The following is a 22,692-nucleotide window of genomic DNA, read 5'->3' as shown; positions in this document are numbered from 1 at the left end:
AGCTTGTAGATATGTATCTAGGCATAAACCGGGTAATTGTACAACTAAACAATGTGAAGGACCAAGTGTTTACATGTTATCTGCGTCTGTCAAATTGGATGCTGCCTTATGTATGACAAAATTTAGACAGATCGATTGAAACATGTTTGGAAACAAATATCTTCAAAAAGTCATAATGGTGCTCATGAAATCACCCCGTAGCTGTTTGGTGGTTTTAACGCAGTACAGAGCCGTGTCCAAACCATATGACTGCGACCTAATCGAGTTTAACCAGACACTTCAGTGATCGACGGGCACGATGCGAACAGTGGCCTCTTACAACACTCACAAAATATTGCTGGACACTAATTCTAAATCAGATCTCAATGTGTACAGGTCGATGCTCATGCTCGCGTTGAGTGAAGACTCGATTATGTACAAACCACCGCAATAGAGCTAGAATATATTTGAGTGTGCCATTATCAACAAACCAAACAACCCAACTGAGTCAGATCGTCACCGGAAACATCCCATTACAACTATTTTGATAAGGTAATACTTTTATGTATGATTGCTTTAGTCATATGATTAGGAAAGTCATATCGGTCGAACAAATCGATCCTACTGTATCATGTTCTGTGAAACACTCTCCCAAAGCTGGACGCCAAGGGATTTGAACCTAAGGCTTGTGAACACAATAGCAGACTCTACCGTAATAACCCTTAACGTATTAATTGGTCAAAAACTGAAACATTACAAATTTGGAAGTCTGCAGGACATCACTGGAATATTACATCGTAATGATGCGGACAGTTCATAACACTAACAACCTTGTTGATGGTACTGACATCTATATTAAAGATACTAATACCTACATGGGACATATTTTCATTTATTCAGAAATGGTCCGTCGAATTTTCGATTTTTGGAATCATATTTGTACTCTATTTAATCGACAATAGTTCCGGGAATGTTTCCAGCAAACTGCGGCACAATTGTGATGTTTTCTTAGTTTCAACCTTAGCATGTTTTAGGTATTACAAGAACATTCAGTAAGGTAATTTTTGATAACTGAACATATGTGAGATTAGTCTTTATTACAACTTAATTTAAAATGGTGTAATAAAGATATGTTAATATGAAAAAGGTCAAAATAAAATACACCAGTATTATTCTAAACAGTAGATGTGGTTTTCATAAAAAGGCAATTCTGCACAACTAACATCTTATCTATAGATTACAAATACAGTTGACCAAATGTGTCTAACAGTTGTTTCACAACAGGGATGAATGTTCGTTTTCTTTTTGACATAGCCACAGGGCACTAATTTCAAACTGAAGGAAAAGTACATGAATTTACATTTTGATAAATAAAAAACAACAACAACGTGATTCAGTGTGTGATATTAGCATGAAACCATTCAAAGGAAACAACATGTCTTTCTGCCTGGGGTCAAGTAGCAACACAACATTCCACACGTACCAGCTGTTTCAGTGTCCTCCACTCTGGATTGTGATAAATTTCCAGACGTGTTTCGAAAAGTAATGAGTTTGGCCGGAAACTGGACACTACATAACGAAAATGTGTAAAATGCAGTTACTCAAACTGAAGTGTCTCAGAAAGATGCAAACAAAAATTTGAAATATATAACTATCATATAACATTTAACCACAAGTTCCCAGAATATGTTTTCACGCACTAGTAGAGGGCGTCAATGGTAAACACACAGTAGTGTCTTGTTTTCACCATCCATTGATTGATTGAAAGTATCACCTACTTGCTAATAATGTATTAATTGTAAAATACATTTTAAACATACAGTGTGATTAGAATTCCATTTGTGGATGATCTTATGTTAGTATCTGATCTCTCAACAAATTATGGAAGTACAATCTGCTCTCAGAGTAGTCTTTGAAACTGGAGTCGTGATCAGCTTCATGAAGGTCTTTGAATCCCATTAAGAAATGAAACACAAAAAGTGTGAAGATTAAAGATGCCATTTTTTTCAGAAAGAAACACCAATACTCTTTCCCCTTTTATCACATTGCAGATTCGTGTCCTTGAACAGATATAACGGGCAAATGTTACATGAAGTGGATAAACACCAACAGTGCAGATACTTTCTTTAGTGGCTACAAAATTGCTACAACTTCAAGATGATACATATTGTGACCGATTTCTTTTGTGGGTTGCTCTGGCTTAATTATCTTATGTTGTCATAGACACTACCTGTACAGTGTAAATAACAAAAAAGGAAACAAGTCACCTGTCACACACCTGCAATGTGTATTCTTAAAAATTGTTTACTTACGTGGGATGTTTACGAATGTGGAATGAAGAGTGTAAAAATTATTAGCCATTATATGACATGTACATCTTACTTGACAGGAAACAAATGGATGCATAAGCACACAGTGTATTAATAGAGGACACAGGCCTGAGTGTTGTGACGTTACTCCGAAGCTTTTAGGCCCCCGGTAATAAATTGTTTACCAACATCAATCTGACAGAATGTGGTGAGCGTAGGCGAGATGATGTCTTTTCGTGAGGTCAGGTATGGTACAGCGGTGTCTGAATCACCTTTACTGTACATTTATAGTTACAGTGACGTGTTTTGCGCATGTTTTTACGCCGATGTTTTTCGATATCTTAGTATAAAAGGGGATACGGACGATTCTATCTCCAGTCCAGTATTATTTGCCTTGTATTGTGGCAGAAGTTCCAGAGACTCACGTGTAAGTACATTTTCTGTTGTGTTATACAACTACCGTAGAATACTTCCAGTATATATTTGTCTCGAAGTTCCAGAGACTCACGTGTAAGTACATTTTCCAATGTGTTATACAGCTACCGTAGAATACTTCCAGTATATATTTGTCTCGAAGTTCCAGAGACTCACGTGTAAGTACATTTTCCGTTGTGTTATACAACTACCGTAGAATACTTCCAGTATATATTTGTCTCGAAGTTCCAGAGACTCACGTGTAAGTACATTTTCCGTTGTGTTATACAACTACCGTAGAATACTTCCAGTATATATTTGTCTCGAAGTTCCAGAGACTCACGTGTAAGTACATTTTCTGTTGTGTTATACAACTACCGTAGAATACTTCCAGTATATATTTGTCTCGAAGTTCCAGAGACTCACGTGTAAGTACATTTTCCGTTGTGTTATACAACTACCGTAGAATACTTCCAGTATATATTTGTCTCGAAGTTCCAGAGACTCACGTGTAAGTACATTTTCCGTTGTGTTATACAACTACCGTAGAATACTTCCAGTATATATTTGTCTCGAAGTTCCAGAGACTCACGTGTAAGTACATTTTCCGTTGTGTTATACAACTACCGTAGAATACTTCCAGTATATATTTGTCTCGAAGTTCCAGAGACTCACGTGTAAGTACATTTTCCGTTGTGTTATACAACTACCGTAGAATACTTCCAGTATATATTTGTCTCGAAGTTCCAGAGACTCACGTGTAAGTACATTTTCTGTTGTGTTATACAACTACCGTAGAATACTTCCAGTATATATTTGTCTCGAAGTTCCAGAGACTCACGTGTAAGTACATTTTCCGTTGTGTTATGCAACTACCGTAGAATACTTCCAGTATATATTTGTCTCGAAGTTCCAGAGACTCACGTGTAAGTACATTTTCCGTTGTGTTATGCAACTACCGTAGAATACTTCCAGTATATATTTGTCTCGAAGTTCCAGAGACTCACGTGTAAGTACATTTTCTGTTGTGTTATACAACTACCGTAGAATACTTCCAGTATATATTTGTCTCGAAGTTCCAGAGACTCACGTGTAAGTACATTTTCCGTTGTGTTATACAACTACCGTAGAATACTTCCAGTATATATTTGTCTCGAAGTTCCAGAGACTCACGTGTAAGTACATTTTCCGTTGTGTTATACAACTACCGTAGAATACTTCCAGTATATATTTGTCTCGAAGTTCCAGAGACTCACGTGTAAGTACATTTTCTGTTGTGTTATACAACTACCGTAGAATACTTCCAGTATATATTTGTCTCGAAGTTCCAGAGACTCACGTGTAAGTACATTTTCCGTTGTGTTATGCAACTACCGTAGAATACTTCCAGTATATATTTGTCTCGAAGTTCCAGAGACTCACGTGTAAGTACATTTTCCGTTGTGTTATGCAACTACCGTAGAATACTTCCAGTATATATTTGTCTCGAAGTTCCAGAGACTCACGTGTAAGTACATTTTCTGTTGTGTTATACAACTACCGTAGAATACTTCCAGTATATATTTGTCTCGAAGTTCCAGAGACTCACGTGTAAGTACATTTTCCGTTGTGTTATGCAACTACCGTAGAATACTTCCAGTATATATTTGTCTCGAAGTTCCAGAGACTCACGTGTAAGTACATTTTCCGTTGTGTTATGCAACTACCGTAGAATACTTCCAGTATATATTTGTCTCGAAGTTCCAGAGACTCACGTGTAAGTACATTTTCTGTTGTGTTATACAACTACCGTAGAATACTTCCAGTATATATTTGTCTCGAAGTTCCAGAGACTCACGTGTAAGTACATTTTCCGTTGTGTTATACAACTACCGTAGAATACTTCCAGTATATATTTGTCTCGAAGTTCCAGAGACTCACGTGTAAGTACATTTTCCGTTGTGTTATACAACTACCGTAGAATACTTCCAGTATATATTTGTCTCGAAGTTCCAGAGACTCACGTGTAAGTACATTTTCTGTTGTGTTATACAACTACCGTAGAATACTTCCAGTATATATTTGTCTCGAAGTTCCAGAGACTCACGTGTAAGTACATTTTCCGTTGTGTTATACAGCTACCGTAGAATACTTCCAGTATATATTTGTCTCGAAGTTCCAGAGACTCACGTGTAAGTACATTTTCCGTTGTGTTATACAGCTACCGTAGAATACTTCCAGTATATATTTGTCTCGAAGTTCCAGAGACTCACGTGTAAGTACATTTTCCGTTGTGTTATACAACTACCGTAGAATACTTCCAGTATATATTTGTCTCGAAGTTCCAGAGACTCACGTGTAAGTACATTTTCCGTTGTGTTATACAACTACCGTAGAATACTTCCAGTATATATTTGTCTCGAAGTTCCAGAGACTCACGTGTAAGTACATTTTCCGTTGTGTTATACAGCTACCGTAGAATACTTCCAGTATATATTTGTCTCGAAGTTCCAGAGACTCACGTGTAAGTACATTTTCCGTTGTGTTATACAGCTACCGTAGAATACTTCCAGTATATATTTGTCTCGAAGTTCCAGAGACTCACGTGTAAGTACATTTTCCGTTGTGTTACACAGCTACCGTAGAATACTTCCAGTATATATTTGTCTCGAAGTTCCAGAGACTCACGTGTAAGTACATTTTCCGTTGTGTTATACAACTACCGTAGAATACTTCCAGTATATATTTGTCTCGAAGTTCCAAATGTAATCAACATTTGAGTATAAAAAGAAGCCACCCTCAAATGTTTGCACTAGTTTCCTTAGTTAAGGTCCGTCATTAATGTTCAACAGTTGTTTTACTGGAACGGAGTCTATGTTAAAGGTGTCTGCAGTTCTTGTCACTGTTTAATCGAAAACTTAGTTACCAAGGGAATGACCTGCACATGTAATTTCATGTGTCATGCCAAGCCGTCAGTAAATTCACTGACTATACGGTCCAGTTTAACATAGACTGCGAACATAGGTTCTATTTGAAAAAGAAGGACCCCACATGCATAATGGATTTGCACAAAATACATTTGATTCCTTTTAAATATGAATCCTATGTTTTCAGAAAAAAATGAATGTTCTTCAAATTCTCGTAGCTGTTATGGCAGCATGCTGTGCAGTTCAAGGGAGAAATATCCGTAAGTGTTACGAAGTTGACAAAACGTACAATCTGACATTAATCGTATTATTCGGACATCGTAAAAGACCCCGTTTGTGATGCCCAGGATTGTTCTGTACAACATTTTCAGGGAAAGAAATGTCATACATTATGATATATTTTCTCAATTTCCGATGAAACATAATGTTGCCCTTTCTGCTATCATTGGACACGTGAAGGTCCCGCGGTGGAGTAGGTCTTCAGCAACCAATGCTTGCCATAAAAGGCCACTATTCTTGTCGTAAGAGGCGATTAACGGGATCGGCTGGTCAGGTTCGCTGACTTGGTTGACACATGTCATCGGTTCCCAATTGAGCAGATCGATGCTCGTGTTGATCACAGGCCTAGGATTATCTGGCCCAGACTCGGTTATTTACAGACTGCCGCCATATAGCTAGAATATTGCTGACTGCGGCGTAAAACTAAACTCACTCCCTTACTCATTCTGTCATTGAATTTCATTTGTTTATTTTCTTTGCCTTTTGCGCATAATGGATTCTGACTTGGTTGATAATTGAGACTGGTTGTTTTCTGGCGTTGACTGTGATAACAAAGGTTCTGTTTCCTAGGGTCCATTTTTTTCATGTTGTACTTGCAGGTTCCAGGCGTTTTGTAAACCAGCCACAGCCAGGTATGTGTTATACATGGTGAAGGAAAGAAAGTGTATATTCTGCCACACGAGGTATTTAACATGTGATTTGATAAATTCAAGAGGGAGTACTCTTTAGTGTGGCTTATCTTTACGAATATAATAGGTGGGTAAATTGGGATGTACCATCGCTTTTAAGACTATATCGGTCATGTAAAGACCTGATTATTTGCATATGACAAGGGTATTACTGTACTCGTCTACAGTAATGCCGATTGAGGAGATCTAGTCACTGAGATACCATGTCAGAAGTAACGTTAATGATACATTCGGGCTCAGGACCAAACTGAACAGTATTTCTTTTATCCTTTTATCCCTTTATCCTTTTATCCAGGGAGATACATAATATACCCTTTTCATAAAGCATTTTGATTTTATCATGTTCGATGCAAAGTAAGTCTCTCCGTGCAGTCTAGTCTACCTCAGAAGCCACCACTAGAGACATACGTCATGACATTGTCATATTACCCTAACAACTTACATGTATCGATTGGACGACTGACTATATTCAGAGAACAGGGGTTCTCGGAATGCTATCAAATCTTGCTTGTGATTCTTTCAGGTTTACTCCCACCAGGCAACAATCATCTGGATATACAAAGGCTTATGGCACTCTTGAGGAATCCAATGATGATGAAATGGCTTGTTCAGGGTACTGGTCAACAACAACAACAACAACAACAACAACAACAACAACAACAACAACAACAGGTACAAGGGATGGGTCAAATTCCACAAGCTGAAGTAACTCCTCAATCGTCCTTAAATCAAGGTCAACCTCAAACAGAATCTCGTCTTTCCCCGACGAAATCTCAAACACAAGTTTTGGGACAGACACCTGCCCAAAATCAAGGTCAGGGTCAGCAGGGTCAAACAAACAACGGTCAAACACAACAGGCTCCCGCCCCAGCTAAAAATGCCAATACACCTAAAACACTCGATCCCATGCAGCAGTTCATGGGATACTCAAATATGTTCACCGACCCAACCTTTTTACGATACTTTCAACAATTTATGAGAAGGGTGGACAGGATTAAGCCAACATACAGGAAAGGGGACTTTATCCCCCCAAACGGCCTTTTCCCTGGAGGATACGTTATATCTCCTGATGGCACTGATGCAGAAGTAAGAGATATATATGGAAATATGCACTCTATTGATGGTGGCTCTTTCCAGGCATAAGGCATAAATGCTCACACTGTGATAGATAGACTTTTTGCTGCCTGCTGGACAGGCTTATCACAGATCATACAACTGATTTAGATTCTCACTGTAATACATCCCACTTACATACAAGTGTTTCATGATAAATAAATACCGCTTCATCTTTGTTCTTTACAACTTTACATCATTTTGATAGAATTTTGTCTTTTTAATAAATACAATATCTCTGAAACATGTCCGTTTTTCTTTTTCTAAATGATTTAATTGTCAATATGGCAATATTTACTCACTGTGATTTATGTGACGTCATTTTCTAATTTGCTGACATCGTTGGTCAAAGCCTTGGGGGAAGTATGACGTTATCATTGTACATTTAATGATGCTGCATTCAGTCCACATGTGCATGAGCATGGAAGGCGCTTACTCAGGAATAAAAGCAATACGGTACACAGCTTCCACAGCATATATACACTATGAGATATCGCTCATCTTCACAGTTCCGGTCTCGAAGCCTACATACCACATCATGTCGTACACAAACACAAAAGAGTCTTGTCTAGTGATGTTGCTTACCCTATCTTCGGAGATCCAATATACGGAGCCACATTGTATTTCAATATTGGCAATTCCTCTGTGGCAGTAAGACAGTGGAGACCGAGTCCGTCACAATGATTACAGTTCTACAATTCTTACACTGAATTTGAATTTAAAATTCGTTTTTAATTTTAGTATATATGCAGGAAAAGCTATTGAAAACATCGCACTCTTTACTTAGGAGCATTGCACAGGGAGTTTACGTCCACAGTGCTTTATCACTGCATTCATACGCAAAATTCACCTTTACATCAAGCATCTGCTGATTTCGTTTACGTGAACTTTGTTATTTAGAATGACATACAAACTGATAATAAAGAAATTAACAGACTCGCTCGTGTACTAGTCTGTATTTGTGTCCTTATAGGACACTTTTAAGAACAAGTTTGAACATGCAGTCTCGCACCTAATTCAATATTCTTTGAGGTTTAGTGACGTGATTTGATTCAAACACCCAAACACAACAGCTTAGTGGATGTGAAAGACATTGCGGCATTGGCACATACTGGCGTTCGTACCAGGTCTGCTAAGTGAAGCAGACCTGGTACGAACCTGTATGTTGGCTTAACCATCGTAGAGGCAGCGTGTAAGGAAATTGATGTGGATATTTCAATGTTTATTGTAGAGACGTACCATCAAACTTCATAACGATATAACAGAATAGGGGCAAGGTTTATAATGACTAATAAGCCGAGATATGTATATTTTGAATCAACGCATCATTGTTAACCCTTTTTACAACAAGTTTCTTTCCTTTATAGATAACCTCCATATCTCAAACACTGTTACGTATGTATTACCTAAGATTACTTTACTTTTACGAAACGAATTAAAATCATTATTTTCTGAAGCAATATCACACAGTCTTCCACAAGTGTTACATCATCTGCGTAAAAGAAACAATAACGTTCAATGGAAATTTTCTGGCATCTAAGTTCACCAGAAGCAGTTTTCTAACATTTCTCAATCTGACCCCACATTTTCCAGGGCAATGTCGTGAACCAGAATATTATTTCTTGTACTGCGAGTTTCGGCCTTACCTAACACAATGTTTGAAGTCAGACATGTGTTTCTTAAGTTCAGAGTATTCAGATTTCAGTCTGACAGATTTCTTTGAATTCAGCTTTGAAGTAACGAAACTTCTAATTCAAGTCCACATTTGGCATTTTTTTTAAAAAATATTGTATCCCATAAAACTTAACAAAACATTTCCGTGGTCGGAGTTGAATCTCACATTGTTTTCGATCGTACTATTTCATCTGATTACAAAAGAGCCTGCATTAATTCTAATTGTCATCTCTAGAACATTTGTGAAGTGATAGTGTATAACTACATTTTAAGCGCAGCAATGTGATGTGGCATGTAGCAACGGTGACATTTCCGTAGATGCACAACCTATGGAGTGTGTTCCTTGCATGATGACGGTGTATTTACCACGTAACCTCCCTCTCACTGTAATGAAGAATTCGTATATCCACAGATCTATCATTCTTCTTCATATTTGATGTTATCGCTTCATAATGTAGTTTTCATGTTTACACAATGCAGAAACAGAACACATTTGGCATTTCTATTTGTTGCACCTGTCAAAATAAGACACAAATCTCCACCTTTGGCTATAGAGAGACAATAATTTTGTATTAATATACTATCGGAATTTCCATGTAATGAAAATGGCACAATATTTAACGGTGCTAAAGGCTTACAGAAAAAATATTCTATTAAATTCCAAATTTTAAGTGGTGCTCCATTTTTATGTTAAGTGAGTTGTTCTATTTGTATCATCGCTGTCCTATATATATATACATCGAGAATAATTTATAACAAGCACATATTAATATGACGATAGTCCTTGAATAAAGGTAGCCAAACACTTAAGGCAATCAACACGACAAGTACACGAACAGACCCTTGGGGAAGAATCTCCTTTGATATAAGAACATGGTTAGGGACTTAAGCTGCCCTTCAGAAAGTAGATTTATATTGGTGGTTTAAGATTAATCATAAGTGCCATCCCTGTATTGACATCGTGTGTTACGATAACAATTCAGACGGACTGACGCCAATGCATTCAAGAAGAACTAAACAGAAAAACAAAAAGGACGACGTATATATTCTTAATCTTAACAAAGTTAATAGCCATTGAATTCATATGAATTCAAAGAAAGCAGGGGCTATTATTCATTGAAAGGGAAGGTATGAAGGTACTTTAAGGGAAAACTTTGAAGATACTGTAATAATGGTTCAGTTGGAGACGAATGTCACTTCCCTCTTGTATATCTAATATATAATGATATTGAAAAGGATACATAAGGATCCATAAAAGTAGCAACTAGTGTACATTGATGACACGTGATTGTAGCAATACTGTTAGAAAATCTAATGTATATTTTCCATGCACCGAATTTTAGAAATGTAACAATGTAGTGAATTTGGAATACATCTCAGATCACGTTCTTTGGACCTGATCTGTATTCTGAATGATGGATTGGAGCAGCTCCCGGGACATGGGATTTTGTTGCCATGGGTAACAAATTACAAACGCTAGATGCCGCGAGTTATGTAAAAGTTGTGAGAATGTCGACTTGCAAATGCATACACGTTTTTGTTGTGTTTCTTTATGGAAATTGCCCTTTTAAACTTGTCGTACTTGTCGTGTCAACAATGTGCACATTTAAGAGTAAATACGTTTTATGCTGCATAGCAAGTATCGACTGTAAAGTCACCTATGTGCACAATGCCAACTTTTACATATGAATAAGTTTAATTTTTCATGTAAACTGCTTCTATTGAAATCACACCACATGCAGTTTCTATTATGTGACCAACGAGACACCTTGCTCGTGTTATTCATGAGGTAAATTAATAAATCATACGTTAGATGCTGTTTTAAATGTAAATGATTTAGGATGACACGTGTCACAGCTATGACTGTTAAATGTAAATAGGTTTTAAGATAATTGCCAATTGTGAAGTCAAACCACATTCTGTCTTCATTTCACATTGTAAGGACATGCAAGCAGTTGAATGGATATATCAAACTTCAAAAATTACTTTCAGTAGAATAAAACAATTAATAAACAGTAATGATAAGCATTGTGATCAAGCAATATTCTAAATATGGCTATTTTATCCACAACGATTGCTTAAAGCTTATATTGTATGTGCACAGTTTAACAAATGTTGTAAAGTCAGGTAAAAAGCTAATGTCTGCTTTTCGTCTGATTAATCTATCAAAATAAACCCGCGAATTGCTCAGAATAGACCTTTAATACATCAAGATTACTGTCATTATAAAGAAAGAACCGCAATAAGATGTCACTACTGTCATTCAAACAGACAGGCAAGGGTGGAAGGGAGACGGTGTACCGCATGCATGGTAAGTTTATTTTGCATGGCTTTAATTCTTAGATTAAAGGATTACTCTCTTTTTTGTGAATATATTTTTAGATTAAAAACTTCGTCCAATAAACCATATTCATTAGTGTAGGCCTGTATAAAAAAATCTCACCCGAGTGATAAGAAATATATCTCAATGTGTTGATAAAAGTAAGACAACATGACATCAAGTGAGTTTCCCTCTTCTATCAACGAGTAGTGAATCTCATAATCGAATGGCGCCGGGGTGAGATTATATTTATCATACTTAATTTGTCGTTCAAGAGAAATTTGTCCTGTAACATATTCGTTTGAAGATTTGCATACATGAATACATGTGCATCCAAATGAACAAGAGTAATTGGAGAGTAAACAGGTGACATCATACACAAACAAGCATTTAAAGTGAACTTTTATGTCGTTAGAGCAAGCCTTGGACAGAAATAACTCGACTGCGGTAGCAATCTTTGTTTACAGATAAAGGAAATGAAAATAGTCCCAAAATATTGACCAATCAGCAGCCACCCCTAAACTTAACAGAAGTTATTGCTTGATCTTCTACAATCGATCTCTCATGTGTGATAAATACACCTATTACAGGGTTATTATGAGAGGAAATAAGATCAATGTATTAGATTCATCGATTAACTGTAAAGTATTGGTAGACATGGTTACCTTCAGTGTGAGGTATTGGACCTCCTCCTCCTCCTCCTCCTCCTCCTCCTCCTCATCCTGCTTCTGCTGCTGCTACCCAAACTGTAATGTCGCACATGGTACAGCGTGTACTACTCCTACTACGACTACGACTACTACTACGACTAGTACTATTAATACAACAACAACTACTACTACTACTACTACTATTTTTCGACCACTGCTTATATACTACTACTACTACTACTACTAATTCTACCCACTACTGTCGCCTAGCAGGTGGTAGAGTGTGTATGGATGAATCAAAATACATAACGAACCATGCATCGACCAAAAGAATATATACAACCAAACATTTTATGGTAATTTTATTTGACAATTGTGCTTTAGATCTCATGTTTAGAATGTTTCCAATATCTTATCAGCCTAAGATGTTGGTGCTGTGATACAGTGTATTTTTTGGGGTTTTTTTTGTCAAAATGTTTGTCAGGTGCATTACGTCACTTCTTGCTCCTGTTACCAGAACTTACGGCAATGACGTACTGGCCTGTCATCTTGTGTACTTTGGCGTTCTGTTGCGGGGTGCATGCGCAGCCTTTCAGTGCAACACGTATGTATCTTATTATACATGTATTTGTGTTATGGGGAACCATCGAACACTGTTTCATAAGCAGGGTTGTTGTTGTTTTTTTTCCCCTCGGAAGTGGATGGCAGGTGTATTTGTCTTGTAAGTACTTCAGTCATCACAAAGTCATCACAACATGTATTGTTTGATCAAAATCAAATACTGTCATGTTAATTGAAATATTTCACGCTTTACTACTACCAACCATTTTCTTGACTGCAGCTGATATGTTTGTAGAAGAATGCCCATATTCCTTCACATCAAGGGGGATTTCGTAATTACAGAACAGGTTATAAACAACTTGCATTGTTCATACGATTTTAAGTACTTAAAATGAATTGTTATTAAATATTTCAACTGAATTCATATTTAATATCACAAACACGCCGTTTGTTTGTAAAACAACACCTCTCTTAAATTCAATAAACGATTGGTATTAAGCTTAATGATGGAATATCTCCTTTTGTTTAAAGGGAAATTTAACAACAAAAAAGTAATGGTAGCAAGGAAAACCTACCTGTTATGAAAATATAACAATGATTTCGGAGCTAAAGTAAACATTGAGTATTTTCTTTTCTATATTCATATGCCACTGTGATTGGGTTTTCTTTTGAAGGTATTCGCTCGCTCCTGCCCCAAAGCGTTGCCTTTAAACTGCTCCTTCTAAAACCACCCGCATCCAGCGGCAGCTTGTTGCCACAAAGAGAAGCCCCAACAATTTCACAGAGAGGGCCGTTCAACGGAAATCGGCTTATTCGATCTGATCCACGACTTGGCTCTAGCTTGGTACAGCCTCTACTTGACCCTACTTATGGCAGCAACCAGTTCAGTGACGTTGGTGGTTACTCTGAGACCATTTCACCAACCGGTTTTCCCGAAGGTCTGTCTGGATCTGGCATATTTGCTGGTACTTCCGGGGGGTCTTTGGGTTTCAGTGGAGGTAATCCTCTTGACTTGTCTGGCATTGATTCAACCGGGCTTCCTGGGAACTTCATGGGGTCCGGGGGTTTACTTGGCGACATGACAGGCGCTGGGAATGCTGGACTAACCCTTGAACAACTTTCGGGTGGATTTGGTCAAGACCCCGTTGGCGATTTGATCGGAACGTCGGGACAGAGTGGAGGTCTCCCTGGACTGCACTTGACACCGGGTAGTCTTACAAGTGTTTTTCCTGGTGGAGCAGACACACTAGTTGGACAATCTGAGAATTCACAGGGATTTGGCATGTATGTGGGGCAGCCTAGCGATTTCCTTGGCACAGGTATGTGACATGCAGAGGGGGTGTTTGAGAGTAAGGCATTAATCTACCCTAGATTAAGGGTTAATAATTTTCTCATGTGGGTATATCGATCGGTTTGAAAGTTTGCTCATAGACTTCAGTTGTCTGAGTTATAATGATATCGCTTTGAAAAAAATAAATACCATAATTTACGATTTCAGAGCAGCAGAACGTTAACAATGGAATGGGAATGAACATCTTTCCGGAACGTATTCCAACGTCTCCACCTCAAACACAAGTGATTCCCACAAAACCTCCGACGACCACTGGTCAGTCGCAAGGGCTTACCTCTGGATCCGTAATGGCTTTGGTGGACAAAAAACAAAGACAGAACACTGTTGGAACTCAGTCGCAGAAAATGCAGCCTACTTTATCCAAATCTCGGCAAAAGCCAACAAAAGAAGGGGCGATGGGACAACTCCCTGGATCTGCTGTAATTGGCATAGCGAATGGGCAAATTCAAATGCCCCATCGCCCAGCACTGGTCGGAGTTGGACCACCTATCATTGAACGAGGAACCATACTCCCTCCAAGTGCTGTTTTGCCTGACGGTGGAGTGGTGGTTGGTGTTGATGGCTCTGATGCAACCGTTCAGTCTCCTGGTGGAATAGAAACGACAGTGGATGGAACTGACATAAACCAGGAAGTGGTTGTCTGAGATTCTATTTTGCGTGAGGCCTCTCACTGGGAGGTCCTACTAGTTCTTCCCGCCTTTGAAAACATGTGAGATTGTATTTCCTGATGGCATATGTGCTTGAAGATCTTACTTGTTTCAGGGTAACACTTTAACACAGGTGATTGTTCCTAAATGAAGGAAAACGCTTTCCTGTAATTGTATTTTTGCATTCTTGCCCCTGAATTTCAGACGTAGTGATGTTTTGTACAATGAATGATATGTAATAAAATTCTTTGTATTTGCACATTATACACATCGTCCTCTGTGTATAAGCTGCATGTGACAGGCTGTTCGTACTGTTGTTATGAGATAACTATGTAGACTCATAGCAGGTATTGCGGTTCAGGTCAGCGTGCAGAGTTCCAACCCTTATATATGTCCCCGATTTTCATCTCAAGGGTTGGAATGCATGATATGCCACCATAATGATGCCTGGTGCGGCTTCTATGGTGTCCGTCAAGTGTACGCCACGTGCTGATCCAAGCAAAAGATTAATATGCACAATAAGACAATTACTGTTACGGATGACGATTTCGACGTTGTAGAACACTGGATCACGTAAACCATTATTTATATAAACCCAAAGAACAATGGAAGCATATGATAGCAACATGCTGGCGTGTGAAATTGGACGTTCCAATGCTTTTGCCCAGTTTATTAAATGCATAATGTATCCCACATTTCCGAGAACACATTGTCTACGGGAAGTCACCATTATTTAATATCATTATGTGTGTGTGTGTGTGTGTGTGTGTATATATATATATATATGTGTGTGTGTGTGTGTGTGTGTATGTATATATATATATGTGTGTGTGTGTGTATGTGTGTGTGTGTGTGTTGCATTAACACCCTCAAATGGACTGTAAATAATTTAGTAGGTCTTTACTGTTCAATAATGCGCCGCTTCTCGTTTACCCGCACTCGGTGGGCCAATAATGGAACAGCCACCACTCTCCTAGAACGTCTATTTCTTAAAGGTATGTCACAGTTATACCTGAGTCATTAAGTTTGGTTTACTGTGGAGAGTGTTTCCCACGTCAAGTTTCTTCAGTCATATTATGACGTGTGAGTTTCTGTCATATCTTGACGAGTGTGTTTCTGTCATATCTTGACGAGTGTGTTTCTGTCATATCTTGACGAGTGTGTTTCTGTCATATCTTGACGAGTGTGTTTCTGTTATATCTTGACGAGTGTGTTTCTGTCATATCTTGACGAGTGTGTTTCTGTTATATCTTGACGAGTGTGTTTCTGTCATATCTTGACGAGTGTGTTTCTGTTATATCTTGACGTGTGTGTTTCAGTCATATCTTGACGAGTGTGTTTCTGTCATATCTTGACGAGTGTGTTTCTGTCATACCATAACACTTGTTTTAGTCATACTATGAAGTGCGTGTTTCAGTCATATCATGACCCATGTTTCAGTCATATCATGACCCATGTTTCAGTCATATCATGCCGTGTGTGTTTCAAGTGGGATATTTACGTTTACCCAAAAAATGATTTGTGACCCTTCCTGGACCATCTTGACTTTTAAGGTCCATATATAAACATAAAGTTGCTAATATGTGCCTATCATTCGGTACTGCGAAATTCGGTATGCCTGGGTACATTTCGGATTGACAAGCTTCCATAACGTAAAAAAACGTTCAAACAGATTACACACACTTTTGATTGAACAATAGCATTTTATTCGTAGAATAAATACATACACACTCACCACCATATACATACTTGGATAGAAGGCCGACACTGCATATTTACGTACATTACGTTACATACAGGGCTAGTGTTCATAGAGAATATTAGCTTTCTGTATAAGCATGTGAAATAGTTGACTGTGATGGCATAAATAACCGGCAAGCGTGTCAGAAGATTACTGATTAAATCAACTTAACTGTGGTTTTGAATAGTGTGTGAAATCCGATAGCTGATCATTGTGATGTTAAGATGAGAGCGCTTCCCTCTTTCTCCTGGCAGTGACCTTGCCATATCCCCCAAGGTAGATCATTAAACACTGGCGCCAATGAAATCTGGTGCTCCACGATTGCCTCCATCTACCATGAACGATCCAGCTGCGTCTGTATTGGAGAAGGGAGAATTAAAAGACAGACCATTCATCAGGGATATATCGTGTTGGTTCAGGTCCATCTGGGAAGGTGATGAGCCAGTCCCATCAGAAAGAATACGACCATTTCGGATCCGAACAGAATTTCCGTTTCTGTTTGCATTGCTATCTAATGGTGTAGATAGATATTCGTTGTTGCTTCCGTTCTGTCTGTTTAGTCGTGTCACTGCTCCAGAATCAGGCAGTCCTCCATCCATCATGACGGGTCCGCCTATGTCTGTGAAGCCACGGGCATTCATTAAAGACTCGATATTCATTTCCATCATCGATGGCCCAGGCCGATTCGTATCTACTTGGGAGGGAGAATTTTCAGCATTATTTGTGTTGCGGTTGTTACTTGAAGGTGAATCGACCCATCTTGACATGGGCATGTTAGATGAAGAATCCCTGTTAAAGTCCATCATGTTCCTATTCTGAGTAGATAGTCCTACTGAGTCTTGCATACCAAGATATCCTCCGTCCATCATCATAGATTCAGCTGGATCTGTGAAGCCACGGTTATCCATAAACGATTGCCCATTTCTATCCATTACTGGTGATCCTGATGGAGACAAGAGATCGCTATCCGTTGATGAAAGCCTTCGTCCATTCCTAGAAGTAGATCGGTCAATATCCATGGAAGAAAGGGTTTGAGATTTACCATCAAACACTGGATTGGACATATCGTTATTGCTGCCTACACTGGACGATAAACCCATGTCGGTCGTTGCCCTGACCAGTGGAACTTGTTCTATTGCCATACCCAACATATCCAAATCAGCCTGATTTAAGTCGCTCATGCGCGATCGACGCACATCCATTCGGCCGTCAATAGTATCAAAGGATGTCGCAAATCCGCCAGGTCTGTTACCTCTACCACCAGGAATAGAGGACCGGCTTAGATCCATCATACCAATCGTATCTCGACTGGATTGGTTTGAGTCCTGTACTTTCGACCGGCTAACGTCCCGGCTCATTGTCATGCTTCCATCATTATTCAAGGAATTTGCAAACCCATCCATATTGTTCATTGTTTGCCCTTGGCCTCCAATCACGAAAGACCCTGTAGAATCCACCATGCCAATCACATTTTGTCCCAAATGTTGGAAATCTGGTGCACCTGATCCTCCTATATTTCCAGTCATACCTCCGTCAACAGTATCGAAGGAATTAGAAAACCCATCCAGATTGTTAGTCATTTGCCCTTGAACGCTAATCAGAGAAGAATCTGCAGTATCCATCACACTCATCAAATCATTTCCTTGTTGCTGAAAGTTCTTCGACATTGAATCCCCAATATTTCTGGCCTGAATTTTATCAATAGTATTTAATCCATCAATGCTGTTCCTCATTTTCCCTCGGCCGCCTGTCAAAGAGGTCCCTTTTGCATCCATCATACCTAAAATATTCTGTCCCAACTTTTGAAAATCTTGTCCAACTGATCCATCCATATTTCTGGGCAATTCGAAGGAATTTGAAAACCCATCAAGATTGTTCATCCTTTGACCATCCATCACTCCCATCAAATCATTTCCTTGTTGCTGAAAGTCCTGTGCAGAGGATCCACCTACATTCCTGGTAAGTGGTCCATCTATTGTTGTTATGGATGCAAATCTGCCAAGTTTGTTCCTCATATGCCCTCGGCCGTCATTCATAACAGAAGGTGCAGCGTCCATCATGGCCATCATGTTTTGATCGACTTGTTGGAAATCTTGTGCTGTTGATCCACCAATGTTTCCGTTCACAGTACCATCTAAGGTATCCATGGATGGCACAAATCTGTCAAGTTTGTTCCTCATTTCCCTCTGACCACCAATCATGGAAGACTCGGGAGCCTCAATCATACCGAGAATATTTTGCCCTTGTTGCTGAAAGTCCTGTGCGGCTGATCTACTGTCGACCATCCTTTCAGACATGGGGTTTTGAAGATTTGATGGCAGTTCGGCTGCATTTCCAGTTGGATCTGTTCTTCCAAATCCAACTGACTGAGGCTCGTTCATATATAACTGGTCTAAGTTATCGACATTGTTGACAGCTTGTCTGTCGGAACGCGGCACCGTGCCGTCCTGTCGGCTGACCACCCATGATGGTTGCATAGACATCGCTTGCCTTCCAGAAGGGACAAAGCTGATCTCCAGCACCTTCGCACCCCCCAGCATGTTGCTCGTTTCAGCGGCTAATATATCTGGTTCGGGTGTTGGGGAGAAGTTTGTATTCCCGGCATCCCGCAACGTTGGAGTTGGATTCCTAACAGTCAGCTGATTACGCAGAGAGGCCTGATTCTGAAGAGGACTTTGGTCACGACGAGGAGCTTGAATACGGGATGATGTCTGTTCACGGAGAGTGCTTTGATCAGGTGGAGACGCTTGGTTTCGACGGGAACCTTGTTCACGACGGGAACCTCGATCGTTAGAAAATGATTGCTGACTGAAGGTTTGTTGTTCAAGTTGAGACGCTTGATTGAGGGGTGTTTGATTACGAAGTGATGCTTGAGTTCGACGAGAAACTTGGTCATTGGGAAATGATTGCTCACGAAGTGTTGTTTGTTGTTCACGCTGGGATGCTTGGTTTCGTCTAGAACCTTGATCAAGACGGGAACCTTGGTCATTTAAAAATACCTGTTCACGGAGAGTTGTTTGGTCACGCTGAGATGCTTGGTTCCGAACGGATATTTGATTTCGACCTGAACTTTGATCGAGACGAGAACCTTGGTCATTTAGAAACGCTTTTTCGCGGAGAGTTGTTTGATCACGCTGAGATGCTCGGTTTTGAAGAGATGCTTGACTTCGACTAGAACCTTGATCAAGCCGAGAAGCCTGGTCATTTGGAAATGTTTGCTGACGGACAGTTGTTTGTTGATCACGCTGAGACATTTGGTTGCGGGCTGACTGGGTACGGAAAGTGGCTTGATCACGAGGGGAATTTGCTTGATCGCGACGGAACGTTTGATTTCCAGGCGCTGCTTGATCCCCTTGACGCGCTTGATCACGAGATGTTTGATCACGAGGAGACATTTGATCAAAGGGAGACGTTTGATCACGACTGGGAGTCTGATCACCATTAGACATAAAGGTAGTATTTTGTAACCGAGTCGTTTCCTTGGAAACGCGAGCATTTACTTCTTGAGGGCGTAGATTTTCCACTGATGCCGTGTTGATTTGCACCGCTGATTCCATGTTGGACACAGAGGGAGTTTTTGTCTGTTGCATAGTCTGTCCAATACGTCTTGAATTTCGAAGCATATTGGGAGTCTGCATCCTCTGCGTGGTTCGTCTTGGTGTTGGCATCATTGTCGGTGCAGGCCCTGGTGCCGCTGCGTTTGGAGTGGGTCGTCTCATATTCCGGAATCCACTAGACTGCCTCGGGTAGAAGCGACTTCCCAGCTGCCTGTTTCCCCCAGTGGGAAACCCTTGTCTAGACATTCGTCCCGGAAACGGTGAGTTGAATGGCCTTCTTCCAAAGCTGCCCCTGAAATTGTTGGGCCGACCTGAAAATACACATTACAGAAACATTATGTAAAGTAATGCAGACACCTTGATGAACATCTGTCACGAAATGGCAATCAGCCATTCTACTGAGTAAGGGCATTTACAAACTCAACCTCTTCCTGGGCTTGGCTCTGAGATATTATATAATAGCGTTTCCCGAATTTGCTGAAATCATGGATTTCTTTTAGAAAAGGGACATGACGTACCCATATCTCCCATATGAGGAGGAAAGGGAAATCCAGGTGGGAATGGCATTGGTCCAGCTTGTCGTCTGTGTCCTGAAATATAATTATACAACGTGAATAGTTGTTTTCATGGTGGGAAAGTCACAGGCCACACCATATATGTAGCACACCCTGCCTGATACGAAATGAGAAGTCACATTGCGATGGGACTAAACTGACAGACAATACTTGTTGTTTGTTTGCTTGTTTCTTTGTTTGTTTGTTTACGTCGCATTCAACCGTGTTACAGATACGACGGTTTGTACATAATCGAGTCTGGACCGGACAATCCAGTGATGCACAACATGATCCCCAAACTACGATGGTATTTGTGAACCAAGTCAGCGAGCCTAATCACCCGATCCAGTAACTCGCCTATTACGACAAGCATTAGATCTTGAAGACCAGTTCTAACCTCGGATCTTCACAAGTATCAGAACACTTAAGGGTGGCCAGTGCACCTCGGCTACTAGTATTACATGTTGTCCAACGCGTCTAAAAGTTAATTATACCCCTAACATTTAACTGTATGTCCACTTACTATTGTATCACACTCTGTCATACAGTAGGAACTACATGTATATCATAACTCTTCCAGGATATCAAATGACTGCAGAGGGAAAGAAAGTATATCGATGTTGTTCTTTTTTGAAAAAGTAACTGAAAAATGTGTTTTTCAACCTTCACTCATTTCAGCAAAATTTTCCAGCCACTTTGGCTGGGTATTTTGTAGAAAACATGACTCAAGATCCATATCCGTTGAAATACTGATATCGTGTGATAAGCAATTATAAGTTCCACACCTTATCTAAGTATATGCCGACAATGAATGTTCGCTATTTTAAAAAATCTGACTCTCGAGAAGGTCTGGTTGCAACAGTAGGCTTAAACTTACGGTGATGGGCTTCAGCTAATTCTCTTCCGGAGGTTTGAGATAGCATGTCTGTTCTGCCAGTCGCTGAAGAGAAAAGAATATTGTCACTGCTTTTTGTCCACTTCAGGTGTAAATTAAACATACACCAATGTTTGATTCAATTAAACTTGGGACGAGCAGTCAACTGTGATATGTTTGAGCCCTGGTTTACTTATCAGATAGACTTACATATTGGATAGTTTCAAACAGTTTTAAATTCTACAGATAATCCTTATATTTGCGATTATTTAATTATGTAATGTTTATTTAGATGCTAAAATAGACCAACATTGTTGACACGCTAAAATACAAGAGATCCAATCCTAAAATGAAATAGACCAAGATGAAATGAAACTTACGTATATGAATGAATATACAAGTAAAACCTGTAGATTTTTCAGGAATATTATCTATCTCAACCTAGAGAACAAATAATTAAGAGGCTGAAACCCAAATACGGAGGTTTTCGAATTTACGAGCGTACTCACCATAAGCTGTGATACCTCCCAGGACAACCACGCCTAGTACCGCGAAAACCGTGTTCAGTTTATACATTATGTATCCTGGAATATTAAGAAAGCACTGTCTAAAAGAACTGTTCCAGTCGATATCCAAGCAAACTGAACGAGGGCAGACAATAACGGTATGTATTATATAGATTGAAGAACATGAAACATAAACTGACAACGACCATCGTCAGTTAGATAGCTAGTGAATTGGATTTTATGCCGCTTTTAAGCAATGTCATATGGAGATTTCAGAAGTGTTTGGGAACAAACTTAGTCATTTAAGCACATGCAAAAGAACAAAGCACTTACAGTGGTTTCCACTGCTTGTTGGACCTTGTGGAGTGGACGTTCGACAATCCGTGCACGGTGTTTTTGTCGCCCTCATGACGTAACACTGACCAACGTCACATGTAAAACGAGCTCATTAGTACCATAAATCACACTTTATGTGCCCGGGGTGTGACGACACATCGTTACAATTACACGATGGTCAGTTTGACCGATGACAGCATCATCAGTATCCTACTTGACAGGTCAATCGATT

At 39.5% G+C, this 22,692-nt stretch overlaps 2 protein-coding genes across 3 annotated transcripts; both read left to right on the top strand.

Moving 5' to 3' along the window:
- The first annotated feature begins 2,370 nt into the window (after positions 1-2,370).
- LOC137256782 (uncharacterized protein DDB_G0285291-like) lies at positions 2,371-7,933 on the top strand. 2 transcript variants are annotated; one of them, XM_067794567.1, is made up of 4 exons: positions 2,371-2,715; positions 5,796-5,868; positions 6,487-6,519; positions 7,100-7,933. In XM_067794567.1, the coding sequence occupies exons 1-4, from the start codon at positions 2,512-2,514 to the stop codon at positions 7,717-7,719; spliced, it is 930 nt and encodes a 309-aa protein (XP_067650668.1). In that variant the 5' UTR covers positions 2,371-2,511; the 3' UTR covers positions 7,720-7,933. The 2 variants fall into 2 exon arrangements, with proteins under 2 accessions (XP_067650668.1, XP_067650669.1); XM_067794568.1 differs by lacking the exon at positions 2,371-2,715 and adding an exon at positions 5,358-5,371.
- Positions 7,934-11,608: 3,675 nt separating this feature from the next.
- On the top strand, positions 11,609-15,156 carry LOC137285152 (mucin-19-like). The gene is made up of 4 exons (XM_067817379.1): positions 11,609-11,674; positions 12,851-12,937; positions 13,569-14,213; positions 14,393-15,156. Exons 1-4 carry the CDS (start codon positions 11,611-11,613, stop codon positions 14,887-14,889), a joined length of 1,293 nt encoding a protein of 430 aa, XP_067673480.1. The 5' UTR covers positions 11,609-11,610; the 3' UTR covers positions 14,890-15,156.
- Positions 15,157-22,692: the final 7,536 nt, after the last annotated feature.

This window comes from Haliotis asinina, chromosome 1 (genome assembly GCF_037392515.1).
Source record: "Haliotis asinina isolate JCU_RB_2024 chromosome 1, JCU_Hal_asi_v2, whole genome shotgun sequence".
Classification (NCBI taxonomy): domain Eukaryota; kingdom Metazoa; phylum Mollusca; class Gastropoda; order Lepetellida; family Haliotidae; genus Haliotis; species Haliotis asinina.
This window is presented reverse-complemented; position numbering and strand designations above follow the sequence as displayed.